Here is a 16,182-nt window from a genome sequence, read left to right as displayed (position 1 = left end):
AGTAAATGATTTTACCGTATAGCGCTATAAGGCAGTGTCCATGGAGTCTACAGAGGCTTCATGTTTAAAATCGATTTCACACGACCCATGCTTAACCCCCCACAAAAACAAGTCAGAAAATCTTTGAATTGTAGGCTACTTACGCAAAACTATAATAATATCGCTGTGTAAGTTAGACTGGTCTTGCAGAGCTCCGCAGTGCATTTTTTCAAATTTAGATTTTTATTAATTGATGTAACAATAGGCTACACTGGGCCTACCTACTGTAGGCTATTGTTACTGATGCCACGCCGCACTGGATTTCACTTTTGGCCACATAAACCAGCTTTGTATCCTGAATTATACGGTATACTTTAAATACATGGAGAGGGGGAGCACAACACTATGTTTATTAACTGTTGTAATAAATAACTTTGCCACCGTCACTAGAATGTGGCTGTTAGATTGCGAAAAGTGAAAACATTGCGCAGTAGCATGGCTAAAGTCAATTTAAAGATGATTTTGCTGCATTTGCAACCTTGTAATTTGTGCGCTTGCTCATTTTGTATTCGTTTTACAGTTGATAGGAATAAGCTTCTATATGATTCTATCCATATTTTATTTTAAAGTATTGTAAGTATATAAAAATTAATGGAAAAATGATAAAACTTACGTTGCGAATAAGTAAAGAAAGTTCAATGAGCAAAAGAAGAAAACGTCTATATCGTTACATTGGTAAGCAACTATTCATATTACACCATAGGCGTAGCCAGGGGGTGGGGGCGAAAGGGGCCATGGCCCCCCCCAAAATTTTCAAAGTTTGGATTCCGAAGTTGAGCCCTTTGTTGAAAATATAATAAAATTTGTAGAAATTTATAACGTTTTCCAAGACATCTGGCTATTAACACCCCAAGGACTTGTTTTAGACACACAGAAAGACACCAATAAATTTTGCAAATCGTAAATCGCGCAAAATTTACTCGATTTACGTTTCTTTTAACTAATTTGTGGAAGCAATTTCAGAATGGCTTGCTCTGTTGAGTTTTTGTGTAGCTGAGTTTTTGGTGTTCTCTAATTTTAGCCGCAGTTTTTGCCCATTCGTGTGTAAGAGCTATTTTTAATAAGTTAATAGCTGTTTATCTGCTAATAAATTTTATACAAATATTACCCTAAAAGTGTTTCCAGAAAGCGCTATAATCCATTATTTAACTGTAATTTTGCAAAAATTTTCCGGGGAAGCATGCCCCCTGACCCCCCTAGAATACGCGTGCCTTCGGCACGCTCTAACCCCCACCAGTTTCATTGCTTCCCCTTGCTCAAGCCACCAGGATACGCCACTGCACATCAGGTGGCGATGTCTTAAATCAAACACTTTGTCGTTTTCTTCAATTCATCAAATATTTGGCCCCCCCCCCCAAATTTTTTTCCTGGCTACGCCACTGTATTACACTATATTACACAGTCTAGTAGAAATGAATTAAATGAATTTTTCTGCCGTTATGTTTTTAATACGTTACAAAATTCCTACTAGCCTTTACAGGGCCGGATTTAGCTGATGGGGGGCCCGGGGCACTTTTAGATCGGGGGGACCCCCTGCAAAAAATTTTTCGCGCCTACGGCGCGAAAAACTGCCTCTGCGTCTGCAGTAGCATCAATCCAGCACTGCACAGCATTTTGCAGAAACTTCAAAGGCTGAAAGGAAGAAAAAATAACACATAACACAACATTTTTTCCACGTAGGGGGGCCCTTCAAAAGTCGGGGGGCCCGGGGCACCTGCCCCCCCCCCTAAATCCGGGCCTGAGCCTTTATTAAGCAGAGGCGGAAACATGCTCTTCAAACTTGGGTAGCTTTGTAAAAGGTTACAAATTGATTATTTTAATTTTGCAGCAGTTTTTGTACTTTTGCATTAGGTATATTACTAAATTATAATGGCACGTTCGTCTGACTTTACACCGCAAATTAAAAAAAGCACGTTGCGTATTGCAGTGCTGATAAAAAAAAAACGCATTTCATTTTCACATGCTTTTTCAAAATCTGAATCCACCCCGGGCGCCACACTCCCTAGCTACGCCACTAGTTGGTTGGTTTTATATTTTCATCCTCGGACTGACAAAGCCTTGACAGGTTATTCCTGATAGCAGTAGCGCACCCAGAAAAAAAATTTATGGGGGGTTAATTCAGAAATGTCGGCCGAGCGATTTACGACAATAGTGACAGTGACAATAGGCCATTGCCCATCCTTTTGATTAATACTTAAATGCACTCACAGCCCACTCACCGGCTGCCGATAGGCCTACATCACAATTCGTTCTCTCAATCAGATTAGAAGTTGGCCTTTAGTGAACCCCATGCTACTTGCGCCATCAGCATCCTCGTCCCTACGTCCACTCTTGCAATCTTCCAGCGGCTAGAATCTAGTCTATAGATCTCGACTTTTTCGTTATGTATGGAAAAATAGAATTAGCTTTCCGTTTGCCAACACAAATAAGTGCGAAAACAACAACTAGCGCGAAAACAGTTTAAAACAAAGCACTAATTTTGTAAACAGTAAATACGATATGGACATTTTTCCTACTTTCAAGACATTCAAAATTAGTTCGTATTTTCAACTAAAGTCCCAGACGCCTTTGTCTCTCTGCTCAAATGTCGTATAGCCTACAGTTTTACATGTCCGTGTGATTCGGCATTGATGTACGGTACATCGGTATGTCCACCAAACATTTGACCACGAGAGTACGGGAGCATCTGAACTTTAGGAAGTTAAAGAAAATTGCCGTCAAAGACCATATCATGGAGTTTTTTTTTTGTACAGATCAAAAATTCTCTGCTGACTCGTTTAAAATTTTATGCAAAGGCAAATCCCAGTTTGACACCAACATTCAGAAAGCACTGTTAATGATCAAACGCTGCAACCCAAATTTAAACAAACAATTATTTGCTGGAGGCGCGTCCATTCTCCTCAACATTTACTTGATGTATCACGTTGCCTGCGGTGGAAATTTTTTTGTAGTTATTTATATAGTTGCCTTTTCCTAATGTAAATTTACCTTCAAGAAGATGAAATTTATTGCATTTTTTACTTATTTTCAGATTCCTGATGAGGGCTTAAGTTAAGTCGAAAACGGTCGACTGTTGAAACTATTTGTAAATATGTAAAATATATTGTTATAATGCTCAGCCCTGTTGTGTCTTATTCAAATCTAACTTGTAAGCAAAAGGCATAAACGGGAAACATACAGAAACTTCATTTTTTGTGGCGGGCTTGAGCCCCCTTAGCCCCATGCTGGGTGCGCTACAGCCTGTACTACTGGTAGTTTCGCATACTTGTAGAGGCTTTTGAGTTTTGAAGTAGGGCTTGTTGCCAGAGTAAAGTTTCCTGTAAGTGTTGGCGGGAAATTATTCTATCCATTAGATGCCGCTGAATGGAGAGCCGTTCTTTATGTGCGTTGCTTTACGGAATCATGCGCAAACCAACTGAGCTATCTAAAGTCTTTCAAAACTTAGCCTTAGCTTTTTCTCTTGTCATACAGAAATTCGACAAGTTTCGTTAAATGCTTTGTGAATCTGCATGGGCTTTTAACCAGAGCTATAGAATTGGAGGAATTTTGGCGTGTACGGTACCGGCCACTTAGCCTATAAACCGAGGAGTCGAAGTCGTTCCACTCCACAGCCCCGCTAAAACGCCATAATCTAAATTTCATTGGCCGTTTTATATGTTCCGTGCACGGTGGCTGCAATGGCGACATGAAACGCACATTTCCATCAACATTTTGTTGGATAGTCTGCAAACAGAATGCCAGTGATGGTGAATTTACAGTGAATTAAACCAAGAAGTCAGTAATGGAGAAACAAAACTCCTTGGGAAAACCAGATGCCATTTTTCATGATTTTTGACACAGGACAACAAAGATAAATTAACGGTTACGATTTATTATTATTTCTATATAATGGTATTACAAAAAAAGTACCAGAAATAAACTCTTGGGTAAAAATGACGTCAGAATTATTCACAACAACGCACAATCATATTGCAAGAAAGTAATATTGACGTCATCTTTCTCCCTTGATATTTCCACAAGGTGGCAGGCTTTGATTCCAAATCGCGGAATTGAACATTAACAAACAAAATAAACGTAAACACAAAAACTCGAACTGAAAACCACTTCATATGAAACTTTCCATTTAACCTAAATTTGTCCATTTTAGTGCTTTTTCAATCAACGCTGCGAATCGTTCCAGCCAAGTCTGCTTATCTATTTAATAGTAGTACATAAGCTTCAGATAATACAAACTGTAAGTAGAAAACTTTGTGCACAACCGCGTTGAAAAATGAAAACGCAAAAGCAACTCGAAAGCACAGAGGTTTCTATGCTGGGCTTCAAAATAGGTCAACCCTGGCGAATATCCAGGAAACACAGAAACATGAAAAACATTAAACATGAGAGTGAAACATGAGGCATCTACTTCGGTGACCGATTGCCCAAAGTAAAAACACAGTTGTAGGTAGAGGAAATACGGCAATACAGTGCTTTAATGCTTCTCTTCGTGGTTATACTGTAAATAGTTTTTCGACATTGTCATGTTAATAATGCAATGAAGTTTAATCGTCAATTGGTTTCATAGTTTTTTGTATCCATCCTAACGTTTAACTATACAATACGTATACTGATCAGTCAAAGACATACCACCATTGCAATGCAATATGAGAAACACAGCGAGTATGCTAAAGGTTGGTTGAAGCACAAGACACAAAAACTAAATCAGCCAACAAAAGACATCACGAGTTTTCAACTTCAAACAATAGAGAAAATCCATTGTTTATAAATTAATAAAAGTCTCATGAACTTAGGTTGCCTTGAAATACCTGGAAGAAATACTCAATAACAACGTAAAAGATGAACTTTTGACGTGCACTCAGTTAATGTAGCAAAAACAAATAACGGACAAATAACAAAAATCGCTTTGGAAAAAATCAGAGTAAATTCTTTGATCAGGACTGTGACGAGAAACTAATAACAACGTTTAAATGACATTAAATCTATGTAAGCACAAACACTTCGTGTCGCTATGACTTTCGAAATGTGAGAAGCTGACAAAAACAACTTGAGCTGCGCCAGGCAAATGAAGTTGCCTTGGGAAGGACAATTGTGCCTTGATCTGCTCGGGATCTAAACGTCGTCATGACAGCGGCGTCAGAGGTGATTTAAAAATCAACGCAACTTGCTGGAGAATCGAACCAACGAATGAATTTCTCTCCAGTTAGAACCAGCTTGATCGTCAGGATGGTTGCATTGCAGGAATTCTCGTCACTAGGGGAGCTTTCATGCTTCATCAAAGGGGGCTGATGACGCAACACGGGTAACTTGGAAACTCGTAAATTTTTACCCAAAACCCCGGCAACATCACATCGTGGGTTAAAGTTAGAAAACGTTTTATCTCAAAATTGTTTTATCGTTGCTAAGGAGGGGATTACCCAAGTACAGTATGAAGATTCCAAAGCACTCTCCATTACATATTGAAATTCCCCCAACGAAACATGAGGGACGTTGGATATGTCAACAATCTTTCATAGTTACACACAGATAAATAGAACTGGCGTGTCGATACCCAGGCAGCAAAATCCATCGTTTCTACATTGATTCAACGCCTGCAGACGTTGAATCAATCCTTTCAATTAGGTGGCATACTAATCTTTGTTCACTTTACGCATATCTGGTCAAAGCATGACAGTGACCAACACGTCAGAGAATGAACCGCCATAAATTTGTTTAATAACTTTTTTTTTTTAAATATTTGAAAAACTGCACAAAATCGAATCTCAACATATAAACGATGAAACAGCACTCTACACGAATTGGCTGGGATATCATCCAGAAGTACGTCAGAGCATCACGAAACATTCTGTAATGAAATTAATCTCACATGCCCCACCTGCCGGTGAGCGTCATCCTCATCAATGACCACTAAGTGACAGCGTAATAAGAGATGGCCAGAAGTGTCAGAATTCTCAGGAAACAATCAAGCTCTTTCCTTTCCCCAAAATGGTTAATTATAAGAATCAAAATCTGATCAAAATATGCCACTTACACTTTGAAAACACATAAATTCGAGAAAGCGATCAACGAATCAACATTTTGGCCGTTTCATATTCTTTGAATTTGTAACCTTAAAATATTTGAAGTGCAATACTCACTGGCATTGTCCCTACTTTGTCAATCCACCAAGCAATGCCTAGTTGAAGAAACGAATCCTTTTCACATTTGTAAACGTCAGAAAAAAAAGAACAACATGTGGAAACGTTGAATCAACGTAAAAACGCAAGGTTCAATCAGGAAACGAATTTGTAATTTGTAGGTGGCTGCAGCAGATGGGGTGTCGCATGCACGATCGTAGGTGATACTGATGCAAACGTTCCGGCAGCGCGGCGTAGCCGTTTGAACGTTGAGGTTAGGGAGGTTGTCATTTCGATGACGTGGGTTCGATTCCCACTTCTGCCATTATTCTTTTTTAATTACCGAACAAACTTCAAAGCAAGAATCAACTTTTTGGCTTAATGCTAGAAGGGTCACAATACTACATAGGGAAAATTGTCCTTTGATGAAAATATCGGCCGGTCAAAACACTCCATCTGCTGCAACGACCTACAGATTACAAGTATGCAATTCGGGGTAAGTTTTTTCTAACGCACCTGTCACGTCACTTGCCACTCAATAACGCTGAACGTTGTAAAAGCTAGGTGCGGATTTGTTTGCGACCAACAAACAAAATCTGTCTTATTACGTTGATTTTACTATCTGAGGATGATGAGCGGAGGAACCAGTATGGTGCGATCCCAGCGAAAACATGCAAAAAGTAACAACAACACTCCCAAACAAATCCTCCTGTCGCCACGACAACCAGCGAACGTGGGAGCGTCAGTTCAAAAATCAAGTCTTTGGTGGTGACTTTGATTTACTTGCGGACGGGGCCGGATTGTCAGCAACCGACGACCGGCGTGGGGGCATACGTTCGTTGACCCGATCAAGGCCCTTGGCTTCTTCAAAGGAGTTGATGCTGTGTGAGGAATCCACACCTTGGATGGCTGCAAATTAAACAGAGAAATAAAATTCTATTTGAATAAGTTGTCATTTGAATAGTCATCATAAGCCTGTAAGTTATTTGAATAAGTCATAATAATCAGGAAAATACAGTTCTATTTAAAAAAGTAATAACACTGCACAAACAAGACAAAAACCTATGTTTCATTATAGGAAAAAAATTTAACTAACTGGTTAATAAAATGAAATGATTACAAATGAACCAGATAACTTTCTTGAGTTAAGACATTTGTCGTCAACAAATGTTATTATTTATATTTGCTAGCATTTATGGTAAAGTCGGCAGATTCTTAGATTACTTGTTTTAAAGCAATCGGCTACAAACCCGAATGAATGGAAGAGGCTCCCCCAGATAGCACCCCCATCGGTAGCATTCCAGAGGGGGTGAGGCCTTTCAATTCCAAAACACTTTCACTTTCTTTCCTGCAAACAAAAACTAGCCAATTTACAAAATCATCAAAAACCTAAACATGAGAATTTTGTGTCCAGAATCTGGGTCGTAGGGATGCTCAAATCATAGCCATCGACTAATACCATACAGATTTGCGTCTACCAAGTTAAAATATGTGCCAGAACTGGATAAAATGACGACTTGTCATGAAAGGAAAAAACAGTATCTTATAATTCTGAGTAGAAACAATCAGTTGATCTCAACAATCTTCATTTTCAGACCGTGGAAGCTTCTTTAGAAGATTGGTTATGGCCCGTTTCGCATCCTTGGATAAGCTCTTTAAATAATAAGATTGTGGTTTAAAGTTTTTGTACATCTTATCAACAAAATGTCAAAAATACTAATATTTTGCAAAACACATTGGAGAGAGGAAGGTGCAAATCTTGCCACTGCAATACTGACATCATGAACTGGAGACTAGCAACTTAATCTTGTGCATTGAACCTACGCACTCACTGCACAGCAAGCATACTTGAAATTTCCCAAAACCCATTTCATTGCACTATGCTCTGCTTGTCAGTATGTTCTTAGCTGGATAAACAGTGTAATTTCTCTAAATTTGTGGTTTGTAGGCTGTACAACTCAATGTATGACTAAATCTTATGGTAGAATGTAACTCTCTAGTGACTCGACCAGCACAACAAACTTCGGTAGCTTTGTCACGTTTTGCTCGCTCTGGCTTTGCTTACAATTACCATACTCGATGACGTATTACCTAAGGGTTTCGAAGAACATCGCCATCTTTCCGACTGCAACTATCTTACTCCTCAATGCCTCACGTCTTGCTCTCTTTTTCTTCGCCTCCTCGTTCAACGCCGCCTCAACTAGGGTCTTTGCGCCCCCTAATGGAAAAGAGGAGCGGAAAATGGAGGAAAGGGCAAATGCAGGTGGGCGCCAGAGAGAAGATACATGAAATTGTAATACAAAAAAAAGATGAGTAAATACTATGACAACATAAACAACAAAAAGTGCAACCACTTATTGAGCTTGTCATGGTCCCATCAAAACATATTGGTAGCCTATGAACGTCAAGCTTAGCACCAAACTTTATTTCATTTTGATACAATGCTTTAGCTGTTAATTTTAACATCTGGGAATCTATCATTTTAAGAGTGTCACAGAAATTTTGATTTTGGAGGATGTGGTTGCGCTTTTTGGGTAACATCATCTTTACCTTAGAACGGAAAATACTCGGGCCATCTTGCCAATTGCCCGGATTTTATTTCGGATAACCTCTTTCCTAGCAGCAGGATACCCTCCTTGATAAAGAAGAATTGTAAAGAATGATTTTTAAATAAACTTAAGTTGGAAAAGCAATATATACTGCTTCCTATTAAACATTTGTATTGTAAACATTATTATCAAATGTAAGCGCTGTAGCGTTGGAGTTAACATAGATTCTATATAGAGGAAATGACTTGACGGATGGTGCTTCTTTTTCAATCATCTTTAATAACAGACCTGCAGATTATGGCAACCCTGAGAGATGATAATAATGCGTTGCCAAGCCACAAATCAGTCCTTTTTTTACATTTATTCGACGCCTGCAGAGTGCAGATGTTGAATCAATGTAAAAACTGACCAAATTTGTTGGCTTTGACGTGTCTTTCTGCAGGTTACAACTGATGCCACAATCGGAGGGCAATACTTCCAGTGATAAGAGCCCTTACCTTTGTGAATACAATAGGGAAGCAAATGGGCGCTGGTTCGATATCACGCGGCTGTGTCTTAGTTAGACGCTTAATCACATCCTTAAAGATGGGTATTAAAATTAGCTTCGTTCGTCTCGCAAACAGACACACTTACGTATAAACTTGTGCAGGCATGCTTTAAATTAGGAAAGCAACAACCTACCATACAAATTCAAATTAACTTTTGATCAAAAACATGGGGCGTAAACTAAAGCCTAGATTAGTTCTATACAACCGCAAAAGAACTGTTTGCATTTCAGCCAAGCTATAAGAAGCATCACTAAGTTAAGCTAGGCGCTATGTATCAAAATGTTAGTCAGCAAATTGCACAAGTCGTTCAGCAAAAACAAGAAAATGCAATGAAGAATGAAACAAATGTATTAGCCTAAAAAAGTCTACGTCAAACCGGTGTGAGTCACATCTCGCATATACGAGCATCAATTCAACGTCGAATTGTAGATGATAAACAAGCAACACTGCTGACAAACAGACAGCAAATGGGATTCTATTTAAAAAGTTGACAACTACACAAGACACATGAACCCAACGAAATCATGAGATGAATATGGCCAAGCAACGCCATGAGTTGAATGAAATTTCAAATCAAACAACAAACAAACACAAATCGAGCGTTCACAGCCGCTCTCAACAATAGACAAGTCACAACTGGATGAAACTGAAACAACTACAGTATTATGAGTTTTTCTTGCGTGTAATCGTTTTCGAAATCCGACAGCGTTCGATTTGTATATTTATAAATTGAAATCATTTTAAGCCATATGCAGTCATGTAGTGTTACAGCATGTGGGTTTGTAAGCTTGTCAACAAAACAACCTCCATCAAAAACTCCATTGAATTTACCACAAACCCACAAAGACGCCACAGCAAATTCATTATGTAGGTCCCTGGATAGATAACATTATTACGCTTGTCCTAATAGCCAACGTCAACATTTCAAAGTTGCTACAAAGCAAGCAGAATAGGCAAAACACGACCGATTAATAAAACAAACCTAAAACCGACAAAGCCTTTAACTGGAACAAACCCCATGCGATTTGTGTTATAGGATTCGTTATCGTGTTTCAGAAGAGGCAGCCATTGTTGCTTGTGCTGCAGCTATTGCGCGGGAAGACTTCACTCAAGCATATGCAAAGAAGCATGTATGTCAACATGGAATCATACATACAAAACCCAAGCAAAGCCAGCCAGGTTAAAAAAATTGCATTAAGAAATAAAGTTTTCCATGCAAAGCGTATAATTTATTACTGTGTGCCGTCAAGATAGGTTTTAAAATAATTATTTAAAAATATTGGCCAAATAAAAATGCAACATTCACAGCTGCCACGCAATACCTGTCTACAAACAAGACGATAAGCGACAAGAGTGTCCTGACAAAAACATCACCCTGTCTTGCCAGGCTCGTGACATAGATTTATGACGTCATCTCCGAAAAAAGCAGAAGTGAATAGAGAACCGGTATCTGTAGTGTATATGGCACTGCACATGTTGCAATATTTCCCGGCGTTTTTGTGAGGCAAAAAAAACGGGAAGTGCCTCCAAGGAATTAGCCCTCTCAAACACTTTGAACGATATTCAAATAGACATGGACTGATTAGAAAAATATTTCTCGTGATGTGTGTTAAGAACTTGAGTTGTTTGCAATTTAACCAATGCGGTATATGATAATGAATCAATAGTAAAACCGATAACGCAACAATGGCATAGTATGACAGTCCTGACGTACTCTTTGTGAGCGTACCTGCGCCTTCCAATGATAGCAGTTCACACAACACATAATGCATATGGCAGTCAGTATGCGCCACCGTGATATTTCAGTAGTCAGTACTTATCTTAGGGATGACCATGACGTACAACAATGGTTGGTTTACAGTAATATCCTTCGGTATCTTAGACGTAAATTAAGCTCTAGATTCTAAAACAAGGACAAACCAGCGCGGCTTTCAAGCAAAATTGGTTGCAAACACAGCCAGGCAGGCAATGAGTAGATTGACAGAGTGCTATCCAGTATTGTCATGGTTGGCATGCTACACAGTAAACATACTTCAAATCAACAATCATGCTATATCACGTTGATTTATGGTAAAATTACGTTTATTCGATGCAGAATTGCACAGTCCGTTTTCTTACCTTCCACGCCAGGGCCAACACCTAAAAGAAACCAGGCCAGTTGAAGTTGACTTACGGATAACAAGTTCTCATCTATATCCCACAAGCGTAGCATCCGCCCTCTCTTTCGGCCATGGCATTCTTACGAGGCAGGACAGCGATTCGTTGCTCTCATGCATTTATTATATCGTTTTTACTCAAGAATTTTGAAGGGTCGTATATGATTCTATGATTTCAAGCACATTTACAATGCATTCTACGCACCCCACAGTCTTTCATGATAACTAACAGCAAGTTGTTTTCTTTTTCACTCTCACTAACTAATTTTAGTTTTTAATCAAATAGAAGACAGTTTAGTTTGAAACAGAATTCTTGAAAAGAAACAAACTTTTTAAGATTCAAATGCTGACAAGCAGTCCGGGTTTCTGTTTCCATGACAACAACAGGCAGAAACAGTAACCTACAACTTCCAATAGCACTGTCCGCTCTTTTGGAAGCATGCAAGTTGCAACCAAAACATAATCTTTTGACAGACCATGATAAAGTTAAAAGCATCCTTCCGCAGACGAAGCCGGATAATCAATAATCATTTTCACTAACTTGCTTTATATTTTAATACACATTTGACCGAATTATGCGGTTATCCGCATTCTCAGCAAATTATGCGCAGTTATTTGAAACCACAAAACAAATTATGCGAATATCAGGAAGGCAATTAACCGGATTTGCTGTCGGGAGCGAGAATTTCGCTAATTCTCGCACCTTTTCAAAGTTTGTCATAATTGCACTGATATAAAAAACTTTCACAAAATAATTCCACGAATCTAAGGAGTAGCGACAAGCTTGGTTTAAAACTGCTACAGCCAGCAAAAATGTCCATTTGTGATTCGTTCGACGTTTAAACTCGTTGAATCAATGTAAAAAGGACGGGTTTTGCCTGCTAGGACCAGAAAAGCATTTCTTATAATCGCTCCCAGGCAGCAATAATCATCGTTTGCAGTTTACCAGGTTCATAGTAAAAAATTCTGTAGTAAATATTACAACTTTTGTAGACTGGGTTAAATGGCATTTGCAGATAGCGACGTTGAAGTGATTTAAAATGAAAAACTTGTCAGCTGGGCAATGCGTGTACCACTGTACCCCTTTCACAAGGGCAAAATTAACGATGTTTGTCTGTTGGTGAAAATACACTCGCACTGTTATCAACCATTCAACTCCACGGTCAGTATGATTCTACTTGATATATAAGTAAAATTTATTGAAAGCAATTATTAAAGAGTTAGCATTAAAATGTTAAAAGCTATAATCACGTCAACGTAAAACATACCGCGTTACCGTATAAAACAACAAGTAATCGTCGAATTCACAAAATGTCAAATATTTTCACTTCAGCAACGCAAGGTTAGAAGAATTGAAAAACCGAATTTGGTTCATCCCAAAAATTTAAAATAAAATCACAAACCACCAAAAAAGTACAAAGTCTATGTTTGGAGCATAAAATAACACCTCTTGAGACTCAATGACCATTCATTGTAGTTATATAAAAAGAATGATGATGCCATTATAGAGGTTTTATATCCAAGTTCACTTTTTAATTCATTCTCTGTCTTTTGAGCGTGGAACGACAAAGATGTACCGTATCAATCGACCCCCCTTCCATACATGTTCTACACTTTGCAAGGTTTACCTCGTTGTTCAGTTCACGGATGCCACGTATTGTAGTCCGTTCTTTCTTTGTCGCCACAGACACATTAACAACGAACAACAAATTGAAATTTTGAACACTTCTATCGCTTGATTAGTTTAAAACCAAATATTCAATCTGTGCATAAATATCAAACAGTTATTATCAACAATATTGCAAACAATCTACATTATTATCAAACAACTACGTCTAGTCTAGTTGAACACACGATTACCACCTCCTCTACCAACAAACACAACGCTATTCGGCACTCTCACGACAAGGAGGGGCTATCTCAAGTTACCTTTGGTGTGGTTTAACCCAGCCGCAGAACCGCTTGATAAATCTCTTTGCGGCCGAGAAACCATGAGTGTCTTTCGTAAAAACGAAGCACTAATTCTTAGCTGTTTGGAAAGGTATTCTGCAGTCATACATACAAGTTGTTAAACGAAAAGATTACAAGTTCTTTCGTATTGTAATACAGTAACACATCGTGTAAGTATAATCCCTGTTTGGGATTTAAAATATTCAAAACATATCAAAATATTCGAAACTGTATCTGACCAGTTCTTGCGCTTGTACCAACATGTTCTTGTACTAACTATAGGTTTGTCTCGCACTGAATGAGAGTGTAGAATTTAGTAGCCAAGTGCTTTAACATGACCAACTTTTGTAAGAGCCGAGTGAAACTCCAAACTAATCAACCAATCAGAAGTTACACGGGGAACAGAGAAAAAACGCACACATTTCTGATAGAAAGTCAATTGAGTGAATGTTTCGCCATCAGCAGCTTGGCGTAAAAGGGTAGGGCTAGGCTAGTCATTTCGACGATGTGGGTTCGATTCTCACTCCAGTCTTAACTCTTTTTTCTTCTGTAATTACCAAACAAAGCTTAAAGCAAGGATCAACTCTCTGGCTGACTGCCAGAAGAGTCACAATTGGACGGTAGCCACTTAAACGTGTGCTGATTGGTTGGCGGTGTCATTGCTGTCAATGGGATCTTACTGGAACTTGACCTATTAAAGTAGCTACGGTACCGTAGAATTTCTACCGCAATCAATGCTATAAATGTTGTGAAAAGAGAAATCTCTGTTGAGCTACCCTTCCTTCAGGTACAGCAAAATTAATCACCAATAAAGAAACGAAAAATTTCTCAACATCTAGCTTAAGTGGGAACCGAACCACGAATGTAGAAATCCACGCTTCTGCACCAAGTAGAATTCAAGTTTGACCAATCAAACAGAACGCGACACAACTTACAATTTTGCTGAGCACATGAAAGCTCAGTTTAACGATAAACAAGCAGCGCAAGAAAATGTAAAAGTTTGCAAGTTCATGCATAAAATGAGAAGAGTTTTAGCACAAAAAGCTTCATGTCATGCAATCTACTTGAACAATACACAAGGGAAAGGTAACTATCTACAAAGATAGTTAAAACTATCATGTGGTTAAAATAAAGAACTTTCTAGGCCATGCAAACAATACACGAAAACTATCGAATACTTCAGCAGTTTCACATAATGCATTGAAATTTCACTTTTTGCTTCAGGACATGGCTAACTGGTAAACGTGAGACTAAGACCAAGCTAAATTGTGCCATGCTAAAAACATTCAGGTGGACTTAGCACACCAGTGAGCAACACTTATAACAAGCTACATCACTACCATGATCAAGTAACCTCACCGTTATGAAAACCTGCATAAAAAAATCATTTACATTAAAATATCAAGACAATTACAAAGAAAGCAACTACTTATTCCTGTTATAAATGAGAATTATGTCATAAGTATGCGCAAAGATTCAAAATTAGAAAATTAAAAGTTAAATCTACTGTTTACTTGTAGATCACACCAGAAAGGCCAATTGAATTAAGGGCTTACAAATTTTGTTCTTTTGACAGGCTGTATTGAACCTGTGGCATTATTTTGCATCCAACTGGTGTGAAATAAATTGTTGTATGTTATTATTATTGAACCTGTTGAGTGAATATGAAACAATACGAGGTTTCTGACTGAAAGCAAGCTCGTATCGAAATGCGTAACTTAGTCGGATTTAAAACTTAAACCAGAGGTTCTTAACCAGGGGTACACGCACCACTAAAGGGTGCGAGACCTGTGCTTAGATGGTGCGGAGATGCTGAATTATAAAGGCTTGTTATAATATGACTAAAGAAGCAAAGTTGTTTTACCAGGTTTCAACAAAAATTTCGAACTGTCGGCGACTATTACTTTTCAGCCAATCCTAAGAGGGGGTGCGAGAACTGGTTGGTAATTTTAAGGTGGTGCCGACAAGGCAAAAGGTTAAGAACCACTGACTTGGACCCTTCTTAGTGTGAGTGGACAAGCAGAATTTTGTGTTCGTGATGTAATGTCCTTAAGGCGGAGACAAAACAGAACTAAGAAATTACTTGAATTAGAAATAATCGATTGGCTTCAATTCCGCTACAATCATACGCAAGTCAACAAATTTCCGACTGTAAGTATGCGCCGCTATATCCTGCCACTCGCTATCAACTTCAACTATTTACACTCGAACGTTTTTTTAAGGAGAAATTATGGAACACTACAACGATGGCAATAGTTGGTACTTTGGTTTTGAAAGCTGAAGACTGGTAGTTTTTCAGATTTTCCATCAAAGTTTAAACCATCAGTAAATTTTTACTTTTAACCAAATGTTATCACTTGAAGATGCGCTAACCTAGTACAATTTGCACTATCTCGTGGGAATGGGGAACAAAACTGGGGGAGACTTATCAAATTTGTTCAAGAAGTATTTTGCATTTTCTATGACGACACAATGTATTTAATTTATTACTAGTGAAAACAACTAGTCAGAACACAAGTTTGTTGAATGCTGAATATCAGCAAAACCAACGTCAGAATCCAAACCGCTAATCGCACTGCCGCTAAGAGGCGCTGTTTCAACACACTTTCACAGCTTTCTGTCTTTGAAAACTCTTAAAATAAAAGCATTCCATGATGCGATTGACAAAAATATTGTTACCAACATAAAAGATGTTTACGATAAAAGGTGTGTAGAAAAATGTTTTTTCAACTTCAAAGAACTACCCGACATCACAATGACTAAACTATAACATAAATAAAAACAATGACACTATCACGATCTACAGTACGATCAAACAGTTTATCGC

The 16,182-nt window shown here is 38.4% G+C and overlaps 1 protein-coding gene across 2 annotated transcripts in view; it reads right to left on the bottom strand.

The window, feature by feature from the left end:
* Nucleotides 1–3,890: 3,890 nt before the first annotated feature.
* LOC145769625 (protein phosphatase 3 catalytic subunit alpha-like) overlaps nt 3,891–16,182 on the bottom strand; it is a 28,248-nt gene continuing 15,956 nt past the window's right edge. Inside the window, exons 12-14 of one of the 2 annotated variants that reach the window (XM_082581295.1) lie at nt 8,703–8,787; nt 7,403–7,500; nt 3,891–7,061 (exon numbers count right to left, since the gene is read on the bottom strand). In XM_082581295.1, coding sequence (XP_082437421.1) covers nt 6,907–7,061; nt 7,403–7,500; nt 8,703–8,787 — 338 coding nt within the window. In that variant the 3' untranslated portion in view covers nt 3,891–6,906. Of the gene's footprint in view, nt 7,062–7,402; nt 7,501–8,243; nt 8,371–8,702; nt 8,788–16,182 lie in introns of both variants that reach the window. The other variant, XM_082581294.1, reaches the window with a different exon arrangement.

Source organism: Aplidium turbinatum, chromosome 4 (genome assembly GCF_918807975.1).
Source record: "Aplidium turbinatum chromosome 4, kaAplTurb1.1, whole genome shotgun sequence".
In the NCBI taxonomy this organism is placed as follows: Eukaryota; Metazoa; Chordata; class Ascidiacea; order Aplousobranchia; family Polyclinidae; genus Aplidium; species Aplidium turbinatum.
Note: the sequence above shows the minus strand (reverse complement) of the source record. Positions and strands in the feature narration are given on the sequence as shown.